Here is a 21,748-nt window from a genome sequence, read left to right on the forward strand (position 1 = left end):
GAGAGAGAGAGAGAGAGAGAGAGAGAGAGAGAGAGAGAGAGAGAGAGAGAGAGAGAGAGAGAGAGAGAAGAGAAAAGAAAGTAAAAGGATGCTTATCTCCCTTTATCTTGATGCCATAAATAACCTTTGGCTGAAATAGCTCAGCATGGCTTCTTGTGGCTCTGGGCTGTGTAGTGAGGTCTTCTGAAAGAGTGACCCATTTCAGTGTCCCATTTCTGCCCACCAATAAAGAGGGCACAATAGGACTAGCCTCGAGGCCAGGACAACACTGGAGCACTGGCCCATTTGGGGATGCCCTGGTGGATGACCCTTCTTTCTCTAGCCCACCATTATCAAGTCAGTTAATGTTATGTGATCCACATAATAATAAAATTAATTGGTGTGCCATTAATGCAAAAGTCCTCCATATTTCCTTAACCAGTCTTACAAACAGGCTTATGTCCTGTGATTTCTGGGGAACACTAAAAACAATCCCCCAAAACATCACTCCAGCCTCTGACAGCTACTTGGAATTCAACCATTATACTTTTTTCCCTTTGGCTTAAGCTTTTCTCATTTTTCCTAAAATGATAACATTAACTCAAGCTTTATCAGTATTTATACCTTAAAACAAAGTGAGTTTGAGAAGCAACTTACCAGTGTGGATACAGAGTAGACATTTGGAGTCAGGAAGAGCTGAATTCAAGGACATGCCTCTGATCACAAGTTTTATTTATTTATTTTTAAACATTTGACTTCTGTCTTAGAATCAATACTGTGCATTGGTTCTAAGGCAGAAGAGCAGTAAGGGCTAGGCACTGGGGGTGGGGGTGGGGGGATAAGTGACTTGCCCAGGGTCACACAGCTAGCCAAATTTGAATCCAGGACCTCCCATCTCTAGGTCTGGCTTTTTATTCACCAAACCACCTACCTGCCCTAGATAGCAAGTTTTAAAAGGTTAAGTCAGAAAGCATTGAGGACTGGAGGGCAATTTGGAATTATGCCTATAAAACTATACATACTCTTTGAACTACTACTAGGTCTGGATCCCAAAGAGTTTTAAAAAAAAAGATGGTAAAGGACCTGCTTGTACAAAAATATTTATAGCTGTTCTTTTTGTGGTGGCAAAGAATTGAAAACTAAAGTGATGTCCCTTGATTGGGGAATGGCTGAACAGATTGTGGTATATATGCTAGTGATGGAATACATTGGGTTATAAGGAAAGATGAACAAGATGTCTTCAGAGAGAACTTGAAAGACCTACATGCATCAGCAGAGTAAAATAAACAGAACCAGAAGAACATCATGCACAGTTACTGCAATATTGTGGAAGGATCACAATACAAAGATCTAGGACAATTTTTTTATTTTCTTTATTTTTAAAATTTTCCTTATTTAATTAATTTAGAATATTTTTCCATGGTTACATGATTCATGCTCTTTCCCTCCTCCCCTCCTCCCTCCCTCCTTCTGTAGCCAATAAGCAATTCCACTGGGTTTTACATGTATCATTGTTCAAAACCTTTAAAACGCAATTTCTACATTATTAATATTTGCAATAGAGTGATTGTTTTGAGTCTACATCCCCAATCATATCTTCATCAAAACATGTGATCAATCAAATGTTTTTCTTCTGTGTTTCTACTCCCACGGTTCTTTCTCTGGATGTGGATAGCATTTCTAATAAATCCCTCAGAATTATCTGATCCAGGACAATTCTGAGAGACTTGGCACAAAGAATGCTATCCATCTCCAGAAAGAGAACTATTGGAGTCAGAATTCAGATGAAAGCATATGATTTATCACTTGCTTATTTGAGTTGATGTTGTGGGGTTTGGCTTTTATGGGATAATTCTCTTACAAAATTGAACAATATAGAAATAAGTTTTGCATGATAACACATGTGTAACCCAGATCGACTTGCTTTCCAGCTCTGGGGATGGGGGGGAAGAAGGAAGGGAGACAATTTGGATCATATAACTTTGGAAAACTCATGTAGAAATTTATTATTTCATGTAATTGTTAAAAAATTTAATTAAATTTTTTAAAAAGAAAAGGAAAAAAAGCATGAGGACCCTAGAAGTCTGAGGGTTGGGGGAGGAAACCCTGGAAGGAGAGGCATGCTTACTACCAAAGGTTCCCAGTTGCCTCTTTGAGAGGAAGCAATAAGATTACCCCGGCCCATACACATTGGCCTGCTACATGGCCTGGTTTAGAGCTCAGGCATTTATAAGCAGAGCCCAGGCAGCCCCCGCATGCACACTGGCTTGCTTTCCCAGAGCATCTCTGAGAACATTTGGGCCATCAGTATCCCCAGATACCATCATTGCTTCCAGACTCTGCTATTCACGACAGTAGGTTTTGGTTCACTTTGCTGTCCTTGCATGTGCAGACCAGCAATACTGTGAGACACATAGAGACCCAGGACTCATTCAAACCCAAAAACTAAACTCATAAATCTTTCCTAAGAGTGAGCTTTAATGGGAGCAGGGTGGGTGAGTGAGGAAAGCATTCTTTGAGCCTGAGGGATTGGGAAGAGGTTTCCCCCAGACAGTGTCATTAATATGGAACATTTTCCCTTCTTCCCAACAGGTCTATGACATATTAAATGGAAAGCCATACCAATCAGAGTCAACATCCAGCGATTTACTGGCACAGGGTAGGTCATGATGGAATGAATATGAATCTCTTCTTCTCTGAGAATATTTTAAAACACAAATAAAGCCTACCGTTGCGTGCTTGTTAGGAAAAAAATATGGTTCATGCTGTGTTGAGCACGAGTTCTCATTCTGGGTTTGAAGTTCCTGGAGGCACAAAGAGGGAGAATTCCCAGTTTTAATCTACAGAAATACATGTTAATTTTGCTCAGCAGGGCACTGACTGGTCCTCAAATAAAATAGTCTGATTGCTTCCATTGTGAGATGGCGAGAGAACAATGCGGTAATGAGCCTGCCGTTATTAACTTCTTCTGTCTCTCTCTCTCTTGTGACTTCTGACAGATGTGTTTCTCCTTCATTCCCTTTAGGAGATATGAAACAGCTGGATGAAGAAGCCAAGTTGCAGCTTTATAAGTTGTTAGAAATGCCTGATCCAGACAAAAACTGGTCGACCCTGGCACAGAAATTAGGCTTGGGGATACTGAACAATGCCTTCCGGCTGAGTCCTGCTCCTTCCAAAACTCTAATGGACAACTATGAGGTGATGGCCCATTTTAAGCATTTGCATTTGGCCTCTTGGCCATTAGTGGTCCCCACTGGCTGGGAGGCAGAGCTTCCTCCACCCCTATGACCCAGAGAAAGAAAGGCAGGCTACCTTGGTGACTTGGTGATCCTGCCTGGTCACGGTAAAGTTACCTTCTCTGAGAAGGTTGTTTCCAAGCATATTAGGGTTTTCCAGAGCCTTTAGGAAAATAATACTTAGATGATGAACACAGTGATGATATCTCTCGTAGAATTTACGCAGGCCTTTAACATCTGCAAAGCACTTGTAAATATTTGGCCTTTTGGTCCTCCTTATATATATTTGATCCTCACAACAACCTTGTTGGGGTAGGTGTTATTATCTCCATTTTGTAGAGGAGGAAACTGAGTCTGAAAAATTTTTAATGATTTGCCATCAGGGACCCACAACTAGTAAGAGTCTGAGACAGGATTCAAACTTAGGTCTTCCTGACTCCAAGTCCAGCATTCTATCCACCATGTTTTCTCTAGCTGCTGTAGAAAAATGCTAAACTGGGGGGGCAGCTATGTGGCTCAGTGGTTTGAGAGCCAAACCCAGAGACAGGAGATCCTGGATTCAAATGTGGCCTCAGACACTTCCCATCTGTTTGACCCTGAGCAAGTCACTTAACCCTCATTAATGCTCTTCAGCCTTGGAACCGATACACGGTATTGATTCTAAGACAGAAGGTAAGGATTTTTTTAAAAAAGAAAAATGTCAAACTACTAAATTTGTCTAGAAAGGTTTTTTGTTTGTTTAGTAGATGAGTATTTGTAGCAGTATGTCTTTTTAGAAATCAAAGATGATAAAGCCTCAGTGCAGCTCTCTGATAAGGAATAGATTTCCCATATTGTCATTCAACTTTTACATAATTGCAGTCTAGCTGAACCCTGCTTTTCTTGTTTCTTCAAGGACTCAGAGATGAGATAAAAAGGAAAACACACAAAATGAAAATATTTCTACACCTAGGAAACCCAGGACTGGCCTTGGATGGATGAGATTCCTTCTCCTTTGACTATTTCTTAGATACCACCTGAAGTGCTGGGCCATATGCTTCAGATTTTTCAATCAGCACTGGGTCATGATGGACTGACACACTGGCTCTCTGAGCCTTCATTTGGCCAACTTTTTAGACATTGTCTACAAACTAGACTGAGGTCTTACAGTATGGTGCAAACTACCCTGATTAATGGGGTTCATTAGAACAAGATGATAGTAAAAATTTGGAATATGAGAGTTTGGGGTATGCTTAGTAATAAGAATGGGTCTTGTGCATGTCCCCAAAGTGAGGGACAATGTAGCTCTAGAAAAACACACGTACAACAATCTGGTACTATCTAAGAAATAGAATGGTAGACAATGGAATGGGTTAGGTAATCAACAAACAATAGGTAACCTAGTGTTTGATAAACACAAAAATCCAAGCTTTGGGGGAAAGCACTCACTTTGTGATGAAACTGGTAATCATTATGGCAGAAACTAGGAAACCAGCATCTCATATCATATACCAAAATAAAGTTAGAATGGATAATTGATCTAGAAATAAAGGGTGATGTTATAAACAGACTAGGGGAACAAACTCATGGAAAAGGGAAGAATTTATGACTAAACAAGACATAGAGAACATCATGAAGAGTGAAATGGATAATGTCGATGACATTAAATTAAAAAGAATTTGTACAAACAAAATCAATGCAACCAAGATTAGAAGAGAATCAAAAAACTGGAGAAAAGTTTTTGTAGCAAATATCTCTTACAAAGACTTAATTTCTCAAATATATAGGGAAATGACTCAAATTTATAAGAATACAAAACATCCTCTAATTAATAAATGGTTAAAGTATAGGCAGTTCTCAAATGAAGAAATCAAAGCTATCTTTAGTTATCTGAAAAAATGTTCCAACTCATTATCGATTAGAGAAAAGCAAATTAAAACAACTCTGAGATATCAGAGTGGCTAATATGACCAAAAAAGCAAATTATAAATGTTGGATGGAATGTAGGAAAAGTGGGACACTAATACACTGTTGGTGGAACTGTGAACTGATCCAACCATTCTGGAGAGCAGTATGGAACCACATTCAAAGGGCCATAAAACTACATATACCCTTTGATCCAGTAGTACCAGTGTTGGGTCTGTATTCGAAAGAGATCAGAGATGGGGGAAAGGACCTACTTACACAAAAATATTTTTGCAGCTCTTTTTATAGTAGTAAAGAATTTGAAACTGAGTGGATAACCAGTTAGGGAATGGTTGAACAAGTTATAGTATATAGTTGTAATGGAATACTATTGTACTATAAGAAATGATGAACAAGATGAGTTCAGAAAAACCTGGAAAGCCTTAATATGAACTGAAGCAAAGTGAAGTAAGCAGAACCAGTAGAACAGTGTATACAGTAACAGAAATATTAACCATGAAGGACTAAACTTTAATCAACACTGCAAGGTTCCAAGATAACTCCAAGGGACTCCACAGCCAACTGTTGGAGCCTGATTACAGATCAAAGCATGCCATTTTTCACTTTTATTTCCCTCCTGAGTTTTCTGTTATGTTTTCTTTCACAGTATGGAAAGTATGGGGAGTATGGAAATACATAGTGCATGACAGCACTGGTATAACCTACATCAGACATTTTAACACCTCAGGGAGAGGTATGGGGAGGGAGAGAATCTGAATCTTGAAATGTCAGAAAACAGTTGTTGAAATTTGTTTTTACATGTAATGGAGGGGGTTAAGAGAGAAGAAAGAAGGAAGGAAGAAAAGGGGGGAGGGAGGGAAGAAGAGTGTGTGTGTGTGTGAGAGAGAGAGAGAGAGAGAGAGAATGAGTGAGTGAGTGAGTGAGTATAAGTAAGTGTGTCTGGGGCTTTAGAATTCTCTTCATAACTTTGGAAATTTGCCCTGGTTGGGTCTCTGCTTACCAACAAGGGTTTGAATTTCTACCCATAGAACCCTCTGAGGAAAAAGGAGACAGAGACGAGGAGGAGGGACAATAGAGGGCTAAATGAAGGGTAGAAAAAGAAAGGGGGATGTTGGAGGAGGGAGACAAAGGATAGAGGATCAGGAAAAGAAGAGAGAAAGAAGCAAGCAACTCCAATACTCCTCTCTGCTCAGTACCTTGTTAAAAGGAATAAGCAGGTTTAGAATATAATCGACATGCACATTCTTGCCAGGTAGAAAATGTCATTTCATGCCAGAGCTTAGTGTGGGCGAGGTAAGGTGGTTCCGATGAAGCCCGTGGTCCTGCTGATGACTCTATTTCTAAGAATTCAGCATGGCTTGATACAGAGAGTAGAAACAGTGTGGAGATGAAGTCATTTTCTTTCTTTTGAAAAATCCATCCCCAGCTGCAGTTTTTCAATAACCAGAGCCGTAACTTATGCAGGGAAATCCTCCAAGCTGCAGTCTAGGTGGAGGTTTTACTTCTCAGCATTTCTTTCTCTGTACTCACTATAAATGGCTTCACTGATTTCCTTAGTGGTCTTTAAGAGATGAAACAGGAAATTGAATTCTTTTCAGAAAGGATACTCTTGGTCTCTTTACTCTGATGATTTGCATCTGTCCCTCCTGTATTTATAGGGTGACTATGGAGGAGAAAGTAGAGCATTAGAGCTTACATCCCAATGGGGAACCACCTGGGTTTAGTTCTTCTTGTCAAATAGAATTGAAGGGCTTCTCACAAAGAAATGCTATTTTTTCCCTTCTCTCTCACAGGTCTCTGGGGGAACGATAAGAGAACTGGTAGATGCCCTGAGACAAATGGGCTATACTGAAGCAATCGAAGTCATCCAGAAAGCCTTCTCTGCCTCAGTAAACCCATCTGAAATCAAAGAGCAGCCTACTCAACAGATCTATTCACTCCCTCCATCACCCTCCTCCATAAGACAGCAACTAGGTATGAGAATAATTACAAATTTGAAACGCTATGTCTTGGGAGGGTAGGGGAGAGGAGAGGCAGTCTGCATATTCCTGTGTGGACAGGAGATAGGCACCTTCCCCTGCTTCCTGACCTTGGACTTCCTAGATTAGCCTTTCTTAATTTTAGATATTGCATGGCAGCTATCACTGCCCTCGAGTCACAGAATTATGAGGCTCAGAGACCAGGAGGCTCAATAATCCAACCCTTCCTTTTGATAGAGAAGGAAATAAAGTCTGAGATTACTTAGTTAATTAGTGGTAGGACCAAGACCAGAGTCCCAGTCTTCTGCCCCCTAACCTGGTGTGCATTGGACAAGTTGCAGAATAGTGACACTTCCCCACTGCCATTGCTCATAGCATTGGCAAACAAAAAGATCTTTAGCCCTGTGAACAGAGACTTGGGGAGCAGCCAGCCTGAATATCTCCAAAGTTTGCAGATTAATGAATAAGCAGCTGTATGAACCAGTGGCATTCTAATGGAAAGAGATTGGATCAGGGGCCCTCATTGGGTCCTACATGCCTTAAGCAGTCTGGTAAATTCTCAGAATAATGTTTTTTTAAGTGCATAAAATAAACTAGAAGGAAATAATATTTGAGTGATAATACATATACAACCAAGTGAAATTGCTTGTCAACTCCAGAGGGGTGGGAGGGAAGAAAGGAGGGAGACAAGAAGAATCATGTAATCATGGAAAATTTTTAAAAATTAAAAATAAATTAGGATTACAAATCAAACCAATTTTATTGAAATAAAAGGGTAATTTTTCCCCCATCATAGTTCACACCCTCCCTACATAGACACTGAAATCTATCCTTGTTGGTCTGTGGACCCCAAGTTAAGACTCCCTGGGCAAGTCACTTAACCCCGTTGCCTAACCCTGGCTACTCTTCTGTCTTGGAATTGATGCTAAGACAGAAGTTAAGGATTTTTTTTTAAAGAAAGGGAGACTGAGGAAAAGGATTTTGCTGTATCCATCTCATCAGCTTCACATACAATGATATCAAATTAAAGTCTACTTTGAGTCTTATACCTATGCCCAGGTATATACTTATACCTCTATTCTTCCCTTCTTTTCTCATTTTCATTGGGATTATATTTTGAAAGAGACCGAGTATGTTTGCAATTAGTTGTTTCTACTCTTTAAAGCTCTCTTAGGACAGGGATTTCCTCCCATTTGCTTACCCTCCTGTACCCTGGCACAATGTTTCCTTGGTTTCATTAGGTTGGTGAGATGGGGGGGAAAGTGAAAGTTGGGCGGCAGAAATAAAGGGGAGGGGGCTGTTTAATGACAGTAATGTCTGAATACTCTATTCAAGTAAGAATTATTCAGCATAAACGACTATACTTTTTCTTCCATCCTCAGGTGACATCTGCAAACTTCAAGACAACGAAAGTGTCTGTGACAGTGGGGTAGAGACCTCCTTCCGTAAACTCAGCTTTACTGAGTCTCTGACCAGCACTGGCGCATTGATAACACTCAATAAAATGCCTTGTGACTATGGACAGGAAACAACGATTGAGGGCAAAGTTTAACAGAATTGTTGAGGATTTTACAGCTTGGGGAAAATGAAAATACTGAAATCCCATTTCACCATTCAAAGGAAAGGAAGGTCAAAGTTCTCGGATGAAGTGAACTGGGTTTGAACTATTCTGGATTAAAACCAGGATCATAAACTTCCTTCTGATTTCTTAAACTAATTTTAGTTTGGCTCATTTACGAGATATATCTAGTAAAGCAGAATCCGGGGGCCAGGGTTATGCCTTCTCTAGGGAAATGGGTCTTACCAAACTTTTTCAACTTTTTCAGCAAGATGGACTTGAATTGCTTTCTCTTTTTTGTCCCTGCTGTTTCTATGCTACATACCCACTCCCCCTTAAAAGACTTGGGGAGTACCCCCAAAGATACTCCCTCTAGCTAGTCATAGTACTCACTATTCATTCAAATTATAAAGAGATTTTTTAAAAGTGTTTTGAAGTGGGAGTCATTCGATGGACAATTTTTTAAAAACTTGTTGCTTTTGGTTATCCCCTTGATTTAAAAGAAATATGTATATTTCAGTTACTATTTAAACATTGGTCTAATCAATACCAAAAATGGTATTTTCCACTGTTTCTGCATTTTACAATTGTAAATAATTTTTTTAGATTGAAAACTTTAAAGGAGAAATGTTGGATTTATAAATGCTATTTTTTATTTTACTTTTATAATAAAAGAAAAAGTAAATTGAAAACTTCATCTTCTCTGATCTTTGAAGAATCCACTCCCAACACAATCCCTGACTTCATTCCATTGCCTTATTGCCATATCTGCTTCACTATCGGCCTCTCTAAACTAAGAAATTTATCACGAGACTTTGTCATCATAGTCATGAACCAGAATCTCTCTAAGACAGTTATTTTGAATGTTGGCTCATATCCTCCTCACCTCGTGGCAGATTGTGCCTTTATCTCTGCTCAAATAACAGAACCATCTCTGAATCTATTGAAGAATCTCTCCCATAAACCACCCAAACTGAAATATGTCAGAGTGCCAAAATATCTCCCCAAGACATCATCTCATTAAGCTGGTTGACCAAAGGGACTTTCACAAGAAGTTTTGATAATATTCAGTTGCTGTTCTGATTGCACAGTTTTATAAGCCTTGCCAACCTGAAAGATTTTTAGTGCAGTGCCTAGTACCTAGTAACTACTTAATAAATGTTCTATCTATATTTTCAGGGGGGAAAACCCTTTTGAAGGGCAGGAGTATCATCTCTGATCTACTATGGTTTTCTCTTCCTTTATTAAAAATAGATACAAATAAAAATATTCCCCAATTAAAAGTGACATTCCTTTCTTTCCTTAGTTCTTTTCAAATCCAGTCCTCCCTTCCAGTCTCTTAGATTTCCTACTGAAATCTCACTCTGCTTATTCCTGTCTATATAGGGGGGTCATTTAAGGCAGTATGTTCCCTCACCCACACTTCATAAAGAAATTATTTTTAGCTTATATTTGATTTTAAATAGAATTTCACAACTATCATTTATAATAATAATTTAATCATTCTAATAATTTATCATTTATTCCATGCAGAACATATTTATTAATTAGGTTATTTTTAATGTTTGCATGGATAATGTACAAAATAATAAGCAGGCTGATAAGGTGATGGATAGACTTGAGGCTCTATGCCTACTTCCTAAGAGATATCTTACATTTTCTTCTCTTCTGGACTTCCCCATGAGGATTCAGTCTAGTGCATTTTTTCAACTGTAACCCTCCACCATCTAAGTTCCTCAAAATATGATGTCATGTTGTTATTTCTTCTTCAACCATTATAGTTTTTTTAATAGCTACAGCAGAAAACCCCATTTCACTTAAGTAAAAAAATAAAATATAAATACAATACTATATATGTAATAAAAACAAACTAGTATAAACATAAAAATTTTTAAAAGTTAACAATATTGTAGTAAGATGTGTATCACTTTGATAAAATGGAGGACTCTTTATTCACCTGTAAGCATAACAAAATAAGATTTTAAAGTTTGAATGCCTGTCCACAAGAGTGAGTCTGATAACTGTTTTTGTTTAGATGAAATCAGATCAAATGTGTCATTCATCCCCAATTAACAGGTTCCTGATAAATTTGTATTTAGAAATAACTAATTCTTTCTTTTTCCAAACCTTTACCTTCAATCTTAGAATTGATAATAAACAGGGCAGCTAGATTGAACAGTAGATAGAGAGCCTGGTCTAGAGATAGAGTTGGGGGGGTGTCCTGGGTTCAAATCTGGGCCTTAGGCACTCTCTAGCTCTGTGACTCTGGGCAAGTCATTTAACCTTCATTGCCTAGCCCTCACTGCTCTTCTGCCTTGGAATGAACATTTAGATTCTAAAATGAAAGGTTAGAGTTTTTTTTAATTTTATTTAATTGAATAATTAAGAAAATTTTTTCATGGTTCCATGTTCTCTCTCCCCTCCTCCCAAACCCCTCCCGTAGCTAACATGCAATTCCACTGGGTTTTACATGTGTCATTGATCAAGATCTATTTCCATATTACTGATATTTGCACTAGGGTGATCGTTTAGAGTCTACATCCCAAGTCATAACCCCCATCAACCCATGTGATCAAGCAGTTGTTTTTCTTCTGTGTTTCTGCTCCCACAGTTCTTTCTCTGGATGTAGATAGTGTTCTTTCTCATAAGTTCCTCAGAATTGTCCTGGGTCATTGCATTACTGGTAGTAGAGAAGTCCATTACATTCTATTTTACCACAGTGTATCAGTCTCTGTGTACAATGTTCTCCTGGTTCTGCTCCTTTCGTTCTGCATCAATTCCTGGAAGTCATTCCAGTTCACATGGAATTCCTCCAGTTTATTATTCCTTTCAGCACAATAATATTCCATCACCAGCAGACACCACAATTTGTTCAGCCATTCCCCAATTAAAGAGCATCCCCTCGTTTTCCAATTTTTTGCCACCACAAAGAGCGCAGCTATAAATATTTTTGTGCAAGTCTTTTCCCTTATTATTTCAAGAGTTTTGTTTTTTAAAAGAAGAATTGATACTAAATATCAGTTCCAAGGCCAGAAGAGCAGTAAGGGCTAGGTACTGGAGGTTAAGCGACTTTCTGAGGGTCACAGAGCTAGGAAGTGTCTGGGGCCAAATTGGAAACCTGGATCTCCTGTCCCCATGTCTAGCTCTCTATCCACTGAGCCATTTAGCTGCCCTGAAATAACTAATTCTTTAAAATGAGAATTGCTCCTAGAGATTGGTCAAGTAGATCAAGTGATCAAAGCAGCATTTTGCTTTCTTTCATTTTTTCTTTTTTGGGCTTACGTGTGAAATAATGTAAAATATCTCTCCATATTAGTCATTTTGTGAAAGACAACTCGAACAAAGGAAAAGAAATCAGTGAAATATAATATGTCTTGGTCTGCATTTCTCTTATATTTTAAGACAGATTTTTAGATTGAGAAATACATAAAAATATTATTTCATAAATTTGTTAGCCATAACTCTTGACTTTCTCAAAAATGGACCTTTAACACTGAGGAACCAAATGTGAATTTGAGTATATCATAATCATCGATTTCTTAAGAAAAGCTTTTTTAAAAAAAAAACAGTCCACCATATTTGTAAGTTTCAGAAGGAAATTTGTGATAAAATGAATTTGCCTCATCTTTGTAATAATAATCATGAATAAAAATGATGAGGAGGAGCGCTTAGCTCAAAAACTTCCAAACCCTTTGGCATGAGAAATCCAGCATGTTTTATGATGCTATCAAAATGTTCTTTCCTCTGCTTCTCTCTTGTCTCCATTTTATCTAACTGGTAAGATTTTTTAAAATGTGGTTCTGCATATTAAAAGTGTGGAACTGTCTTAGAAAAAAATATCACCTCATGGACTGTCTCTAAGTCAATCTCTTTTTTTAACAACTTAAAAAACTGGATGTAACTTCTCAATTCATTCTTCGATACAGGTGATTGGGCATGAAGCAGTGTACCCAGGTTATACAAGGAGAATTTCAAACTAGTTCTTGTAGACCTGTATTTCATCTAATTCCAATACAATTTTCCCCCATTCAATCATTTATAATTTTAAAACTGTAGCAGTTTTGTTTTGTTTTTGGTGAAGGGAGTATGCATTTATTAAACACCTATTGTGTGCCAGGCACTGCATTTTACCAAAATTGTCTCATTTGATCCTCACAGTAGCCGCATGAGGGAGGTGCTATTATTATCCCCATTTTACATTTGAGGAAACTGAGTCAGACATGGGTTAGTGACTTACTGAGGGTCACACAGGTGGTAAGTATCTGAGGCTGTATTAGAACTCTGGTCTTCCTCACTTCTAAGTCCTCCCTGGTCTCATCAAAAGCATGCTGAGAGCAGGAAGAACTATAGAAATATGATGCATCTCAACCAGTCCCCATAGGGCTTTGGTTTCTTGCACTATGTCTCCATATTTTATGAGCTTTTCTTTCTACTTGATTTGTGGATTGTAAGCCAAATCCAGCAGTTTCATTAGAAATTCCTCTTGACTGAGCATTGCCATCAATGGGTTTTATGAACAAATCTGCCCTGTCAATTTCAACAACTTTTATCATATGTATATATAAATATATATACACACATATATTATAATCAAGTTAGTATATTTAACTGCATTAGATGCCCAACTCATTTGTAATACAAATTAGAAGATTTTCATTTCTGAATTGATTACAAAGTTCTTCAGACATGGGCAGTTCTCTTATTTCTTAAACTATCTTTGCCTGTACCAGTTTTAACTTCCCTAATGGGTTTTCTCTATAAACTGCTTATGCATTTATCTATCAAGAAAGGCTTATTTCAGGTTAAAATAAGACAAACATTTCAGAAAATTGGTTAGATTTTTTAAAATATAAAAACCCCTTACTTTCTGTCTTAGAATCACTACTGTGTATTGGTTCCCAGGCAGAAGAGTGGTAAAGGTTAGACAATGGGAGTTAAATGACTCACCCAGGGTCACACAGCTAGGAAGTGTCTGAGGTCACATTTGAACCCAAGAGGTCCCATCTCTAGGCCTGGCTCTCTATCCACTGAGCTACTCAGATGCCCCCAGTAGTTTGGATTTTAATTGCTAAAAATTGCTTTAAAAAAGTTGTAGGTTTCTTGGTTTCCCATTTGGGGGGAGGAGGGGAATCTAGCTTATTAAAAGGAAGTGAGAAATATAACAGCTATTGTGCTACTTTTAAGTCCCAAGATTAACCTGGAAATTGTACTTTTCACATGCCACTTTAAATCATTTCTGTAATGCATTCTTTCACTTGGTCCAAATTATGTTTTGTGTTGCTTCAATTTTTACTTTGATTTTAACTTTTTCCCTTAAAAATGAGTTTATTTATGGACTTTTTACTAAAAAAACACCCAGTAATTTTGGTTCTTGTTTTTCATCCCCCATGGTCTAACTGTTTTTCATTTGGGAAAGCTCTTAACGTAAAGAATTGTCACAGCAGCCAAGGGTCTAAGTGTGATGCCCCCTAGCTTCCAGAGTAAAATGATTCTAACCCAAAGCTCTTTCTCTCTGTTCCAGAAACCTCCTCATTCTTTTACTTCCTCTAATCTACCTCGTCCAGGGCTCCTAAACTTGAGAGTCTGGTTACCAATGTTCCCAATTCCTTCTGCACCTCCATGGGATGGAGTCATTTTCAGATGGTACCAGCAGATGGGGGTAAAAGCCACAATGACTTCAGCTCCTTCAGGGAAGGTCCTCCCCACAAAGCTAGATCACAGCTTACCTTTTGGGGTTTCCCTTCCCTTACAGCTATAATAACCTTATCTGGGAAGCCAGTGTTTTGTTTTCCTTTGAAGCCAGAATTCTTCACTTTGTAGGGAGACAGAAAGTCTAGAGAAGTTTTTCCGGATTATAAATTAAAATTAGGAGATAGAAAAGGATGGAAAGTCAAAATTATTCTGAAAAGAGACTTCAGACCAAGAACTACAAGAGAAAATAAGATGGTCTAATGGTTTGAACAGAAAACCATCTTCCTCTTTGCCCTGGCTCTTATTGTGTGGCCTCATATTACCTATATACCCTTTGGGTTCCTTATCTTTAAAATCCATGACGCTGTTATTATATAGAGGGTCTTTCAGGTAAGAGGAAAGGTGTGTGTGTGTGTGTGTGTGTGTGTGTGTGTGTAACACTTTAAGAACAGCTGGAGCCTTGGGCTGTAGCCCATTGTTGGGGAACAAGGTAGCCAAATTACAAAAAAAACTGGCCAGATCTAATAGCTAGATTCTCATCTCCAGTTTCTGGCAGGGCGTGAAGAAGGGATAGGAGAATTTTTTTAAAAAATTCTCCCCAGTAGCCCACAGAGATGAGACAGTAGAGGTAACCAAGTTCCAGAAAAATAAAAATGTTACCATTATAGAGTAAGAACCTAAATGGATTCCTAGTCCAAACCCCAATGAACAGATATGACAACTGGGGACTGGAGAGAGTAAATAATTTGTCCACTGATATAGTGATAGTGTTAGGACAAGAATCCAGGTTCTCTGACTTATAGTCTAGTGTTTAGGGCATCAAAGTTGGAAGCCCCTATAACACTACTGACAGAGATCACGAAAAATGAGAGGCAAGATGAGAGAAGGGCAAACAGATAAAAGAGAACAGTCTGCAAATTACAGGTCAATGAGCTTGACTTAAATCCCTGGGAGATTTCTAGAATGGATCATTAAAGCCATTGTTGGTGAATATCTAATGATTATAGGAAACAGGAATTACAAAGGGAGAAGAGGATTTCATCAAGAATTAATAAGAATGCTGCCAGTTCATGCTTTCTATGATGTGGGGAGGTAAGGAAGGAGCTCAGATAATTTAAAATAAATTCTATTAATAAAAAAACATGTTATGCCAAGCAGCTCTCATTTCCTCCTTCCTTCCTTTCTCTTTCTTCTTTCTTCCTTTCTTTCTTTTTTCTTCCTTCCTTTTTCTTCCTTTCTTTTTTCTTTCTTCCTTCCTCCCTTCCTCCCTTCCTTCCTCCCTCCCTTCCTTCCTTCCTTCCTTCCTTCCTTCCTTCCTTCCTTCCTTCCTTCCTTCCTTCCTTCCTTCCTTCCTTCCTTCTGTGATGTGGAGAGGGAAGGAAGAGTTGGGACACTTGTGGATAAATTCTATTAATAAAAAATTTAAAAGCTTACAAAAAAAGAAAAGAAATTGATAAACTAGGGAATGTCCAGAGCAGGACAACCAAGACGGTGAAGGGTCTAGAGTCCATGGGTTATGTGATTAAGGTGAAGGAGTTGGGGGGTATTTAGGCTGGAGAACAAAAGGATCCATGAAAATTGTTTTCAAGTATTTAAAGGGCTGTTTTGTAAATAGGAATGCAGACTTGTTTTGTTTGGCCCTGATGGGCAGATCCAGGGATCATGGGTAGAAGTGGCTAAAAGGCCAATTTAAGCTTGATGTCAGTCAGTATTCCTACTGATCAACGCTGTCCAAAAGTAGAAGGTGCTACATCAGGAACTGGTGGGTTCCTCCTACTCGAAGATCTTTAAATGAGCTCTTGTAGGGAAAATTCCTTTTAATTTTTGGAGGGTTGGATGAGATTGAGGTCCCTTCCAATCCTTGCATTCTGTGATTCTGTTATCTGTGGCCTTCATGGGAGTTTTATCAAGAAGGAAAATGTAGTATGTTGCAGAAGGAGTTCTGCTCCCTGGCATATGGAGCTGAATTTCAAGAACCTCCACTCATGGGATACTTTCTGGTTTATAATCACTTTCCTCACAATAATCCTGGGAGATAGGCAGTGAAAATATGATTAGCCCCACTTTACAGACAAGGGAACTGAGGCTCCAAGAGCCTAAGCGACTTGCCCAAGGTCACAGTGGGAAAGCCAGGGATACAAACCCAGCCCATTGGACTACCTCTCTGAAAGTCTCAACATTGCAAGAAGATTTTTAAAAAAGAAAAATAAAATGGTGCCCAAGAGTCTTTTATGGAAACTGAGGGCTCTTAGCTAAGAGGATAAGTAGACACTAGGGGCCATCAGCTGCAGCTAGCCTCCCGGTAAGTCAGTTCCATCAACAAATCAAGGATCAAATGAGATAACATGTGTGAAGTTCTTTGTCATCCTGAAAACACCCTATTATGTGACTATTGTTGTTATTAAGTCGAGCACCTAGCCTTTACAGAGCCCTTTCCCTTTAGAAGCATGACATTGGGCTCTGTATGACCAGAGTGAGACAATGAGATTTGGACAAAAGAGGCCATTTTACCATGAAAGAATTAGTCCTATCTTCCCAAAATTCTTCCTTCAAACCTCCTCCCCTTTATTCCTGTCAGTCTTTTCCTCAGCTCCTTGCCCTATTCTGCTAACTCTGCAGTGACCAAAAGTAAAGCCCCCTGGGATGGTTCAGAAGAACCTTAATTCCTACTAGAAACAAGGTTGGGCAGGTGGGTTGTAGCCTCAGGAAAGACAGCCTACAGGATTTTATGGAAATCACCACCCCACAGATCCTAGCTGTGTCCTTCCAGTGATTTAAACGTGATTTCCAAAAGGGAGAAGCTTCTTTCTTTTCTCTTTTGTGGCACTTTTCATATGAAATCTTGGAAAATCATTTTTCTTAGAAAGGAATGTAAATTCTACTAAACTGGCTGTAAATGGACAGCAAGGCACAAAGGGTAGAGGGCCATACCTGGAATCAGAAACACTCCTCTTTGTGAATTCAAATCTGGCTTTAAACACTTCCTACCTGTGTCTCCTCCAACACAACTCTGTCTGCCTCAGTTTCCTCATCTGTAAGATGAGCGGGAAAAGAAAATGGCAAACCATTCGAGTATCTTTGCCAGGAAAACCCCAAATAGGGTCATGAAGAATCAGACATGACTAAAATGACCTAACATAACACATAAATCTTTTGGTGTCAACCAGGTAACAATGTGAAGAGAGTGCTAGGCTTGGAGTTGGGAGGATGTGGATTCAAATCTGGCCTCAGATACTTCCTAGCTGGGCAAGTCACTTAACCCTGATGGTCTAGTGCTTGCCCTTCAGTCTTAGAATTGACACTAAGGCAGAAAGTTAAGGGTTAAAAAAATAAATTGGTTTAAGTTCAATGAGGGCAGGAAGTATGGCATTTATCTTTTTATCCTCCCCAGTGTCTCCTTACACCTAGGAGCTATCATTAAATCCACAAGCATTTATTATGTGCCAACTATGTCCCAGGCAGTATACTAGGCCATGAGTATATTAAAGCAAAAATTATATAGCCTCTGCCCCAACAAGTTCACATTTTAGCAGGAAAAACAACCTACAAACACATACACATATAATACATGTGTGTAGATATTATATATGCATATATGTGTGTGTATAATTATATACAAAGTCAATGTGAGATAATTTAAGGGTGGGGAAACACTAGCAATTGAGGAGACTTTAGAAAGCTCCCTGATGGGGACTGAGGGTGTTACATTTTAATCAATTTTTATTAAATGAATGGGCTACCCTAGAGTGGCAGAGAAAAAAATGGAAGATTCTCATGTGCAAACATTCTGGATGAGCATGGTGACTCATGCCTGTCATCTCAGCTACTGGGGAGGCTGAGGTTGGCAGATAGGCTCATGATTTCTGGGTTGTTGTGGGTTATTAATTGAGAGTCTACACTAAGTTTGACATCAATAAAGCAAGTCTCTGGGAGCAGGGAGCCTTCAAGTTAACTAAAAAGGGGCAAACTAATTCTCAGGTTGGGAACAGAGTAGGTCAAACTGATTGGTAAGTCAGAATGGTCCTGGGCAAGATGGTGAGATCCAGTCTTAAAAACAAACAAAAATGCTCCGAATGGGTCAGTTAGCAAGAATGATTAGACTAACAGATTGGATGTTACAGTACTACAGACAATACCAAAAGGGAGCCCCTACCTCTTGCCCTGTCTCTGGCCTAATTACTTCAGTGAGGGACTCCTTCCTGCTCAGTTGAGAAAAGAGAATAAGGCATAGCTTTAGAATAGCTAAAGAAATACTAATTAGATTAGATTTCTCTATCCAATTAGATCAAAGTCTTCAGACTAAAATATTGTTAAAATTACTTCCTTATAATATTTCTAAAAGGGAGGACAGGAAGGACTTTGTATGCTTCCATAGAAGTATCCAAACCAGAAACTATTCAAGTTCAGAAGACCAAGGAGCCTAGAGCCTTCTACTTCTTCCCCAGGAAATGGTTCCTTTCCTTTGTTATTCTGAACTCTGTCCTAATTTGATTATTGCCTTACCAAAGCCACTCCTTAATATTCAGTTTCAGTCTCTATAGCAGTGATCTCCAAAATTATGGCCATGGATTGGCACCAAGGAGGCTATAGCTTGACTCTAAGAGGTGGCTGTTCAACTAAACTGAGTAAGAAGAAGGGTTACAATATACCTTCTCCCTGCATAGCCAATCTCAGGCTCATCTCAACACATCATCTGTTTCAACACTTTTCCATTCCTCTCTCGCCCATAGTTGGTCTTTTAAGGCCAGGATGGGCTTTTCAAGGCAGGAAGGATAAAATCAACCATGTCCCAAGCATCTATAACATCCTTGCAAGCAAACTAATACCACACTGTCGCCCACTGAATGCCCACATTCCCCACTGATCATTCGGGCAGTCTGGAGGGTGGTAAGCCTTCTCTCTCTCCAAACATACACCCATCTCATTTTTACTGGGAAAGAATACTAGGATGAGTGGGCACAGATAGATTCTGATTACAATATTTATACCTTCACCTCACTTCTGATTTCCTTATTTCTGTGGAAGGTACCACCCTATCACCATATTCTAAAATTCTCAACTTCTTCCTTATCTTCAATTGAAGCTATTCTCCTACATTACCAAAGATTTCTCTGTCTCTCTCTGTCTCAGTCTCTCTCATACATACATACAAATGGATATGAATTTCAAAAGTGTAGCAAAGAAGGAATTACAACTATTTCCTCCCCTCTCAGCCTCTGGGGTGGAGTAGGCTCAGGCTTAGCACTGTTTCTATATGGAACTGGTCCCATCAAGTTCATCCAAATGTATCATTGCTACTGTATGAGTCTGTGTCTGAGCCAGCAATGGGTTGGGACCTGAAGGTTGTTCCTTGGAGCCTGAATGGCCACAAAACCAACATGGTCTCCTCTCCTGGACATCCTAGTGGCTTTTCTCATGACCTATCAGTGCTCAAATGGTCATAGCCATCTGCAGAGTCCTTCACCTAAAAGCAAGAAATAATGAACCCAATAATGGACAATAGACTTTTGGTTTCATCCCAGCTCCAAATGAGAGAGAGCTGAGGCTCCTCGTATATGTAGATACTCTTGGCATCTTCTTCTCTAATAACAAGTAAAGAAAATAGAGTATGCTAGGCATCCAGTAATCTTTTTTAAAATAAATTTTATTGGTGTCTTTTTTTTCTATTATTTAAATCTCTCCCAATATTCCTCCTTCTCTGACATCGCAGAGTACCATCTCATACAACAAAGAATATTTTTAAAGAAAAAAAGGGAAGAAAAACCAACAAAACTGATTGATACATTAAAAAGTCAGAAAATCCATGTAATATTCCCCATCACTCTCCATGGACCTCTGCCTTCCGCAAAGGAGTGAAGGAAGTGTCTTCTCATATTTGGGTCCATGCTTAGCATCCTAAAAGATCTCTCTACCTCTGAACTCTCCTTACTATAATCCATCCTCAACACCAGTGCTTCCCAAATTTTTTTGGCCTACCGCCCCCTTTCCAGAAAAAATATTACTTAGCCCCCTGGAAATTAATTTTTTTTTAAATTTTAATAGCAATTAATAGGAAAGATAAATGCATCTGTGGCCATCACTGACTCCCTGGATCACTTCAGCACCCACCAGGGGGTGGTGGTGCCCACTTTGGGAATCACTGCTCAACACAGATAAAACAAAGTGATTTTCCTCAAGTGCAGGGCTGACCATGTCACTCTCTAACTGTTGTGATTAAAACTTTCTTGAGACACACTGATTTTGGGATAATAATATAAATTTATTGATTATATCAGGTTTATTGTTTAGGCTAGTATCATAACTGATCAAGTAATAAGAGGTCTCCACAGCTCTCTCGTGACCTGAGCTGGGTCAGGAATCCTAATAAATAGATTTTTAGGAGTTCATTATTCAGCCCCTCCCTTGGCCATCTGAAAACATGTTTAATTGGTGATAGCTAATTAAGAGGTAGCCCATCAACCTATCCACCCTCAACATCATGGGGAACATACACACAGGAAAAGAACTCTTGACTCTATTTATTAATTGAATTCTTTTAGAAAGGAAGACATTCCTTGGGATTCCCAAAGACAAATAAAATGCAAAAAGCAGCAGACTGGATGGTATCTCTGCCCCAGATCCCAGACTGTATGTGAAAAAAAAATCCTCATACTAATCAAGAAATTCCAGTGACTCCCTATGCATGCTAGGGTCAAATATTAGTCTATATTTTATCCTCTGTTAACTTTCATTTTCAGGTTTTATAATATGCATAATTACTAGCATGATATTGCATGTATATACTACATAAATTTGTACTGGGGATACATGCACAAAATTATAAGGGTACACAATCTAAAAATTTAGAGACCACTATTCTTCCAAATTTTTCATCTGTTCCCTTTCCCTAGTCGTTTGTTCAGGATGCCTTGAGCCAAGTTTCAGAGATCCATGGTAATTAAATCTAATTATAAAGCATTCAAATGTCACCCTTTTGTGAAGACAGCAGTGATGGACTGGAAGGAAGTAGCCCAAAAAGCAGAGATCAGAAAAAGCTGCTTGACAGATTCAAACCTTGTGCTCCAGGCCACTGGAGCAAAAGCTTAGTGTGCACTGAACTCTAATAAGAAATTGGAAACTCAAAAACAGAGTTACTTTGGGGTTTCTTTCTTTTCTTTTCTTGAATTGTCAACATAGGATCACAGATGCACAGCTGGAAGATTTGAACTCGGTCTAAACTTCATTTTGCAGATGAGAAAATTGAAATTTAGAGTCCAGCCAAGGCCACGAATCACCCAAGGTCACACAGCTACTACGTGTTAGGGATGGGTTTTGAACCCAGAGCTTCCTGACCGCAAGTCAGGCATGCTGTCCTCTCCCCCACGTATTGTATTCTCAAAGCTCAGCAGTTCAGATTTAAA

General features: G+C 38.9%; 1 protein-coding gene across 1 annotated transcript in view; it reads left to right on the forward strand.

Moving 5' to 3' along the window:
• NFKB1 (nuclear factor kappa B subunit 1) overlaps positions 1–9,285 on the forward strand; it is a 141,449-nt gene extending 132,164 nt beyond the window's left edge. Inside the window, exons 17-20 of the mRNA XM_044681629.1 lie at positions 2,480–2,638; positions 3,005–3,177; positions 6,914–7,094; positions 8,482–9,285. Coding sequence (XP_044537564.1) covers positions 2,480–2,638; positions 3,005–3,177; positions 6,914–7,094; positions 8,482–8,651 — 683 coding nt within the window. The 3' untranslated portion in view covers positions 8,652–9,285. The remainder of the gene's footprint in view (positions 1–2,479; positions 2,639–3,004; positions 3,178–6,913; positions 7,095–8,481) is intronic.
• The last annotated feature ends 12,463 nt before the right edge of the window (positions 9,286–21,748 follow it).

Source organism: Gracilinanus agilis, chromosome 6 (assembly GCF_016433145.1).
Source record: "Gracilinanus agilis isolate LMUSP501 chromosome 6, AgileGrace, whole genome shotgun sequence".
In the NCBI taxonomy this organism is placed as follows: Eukaryota; Metazoa; Chordata; class Mammalia; order Didelphimorphia; family Didelphidae; genus Gracilinanus; species Gracilinanus agilis.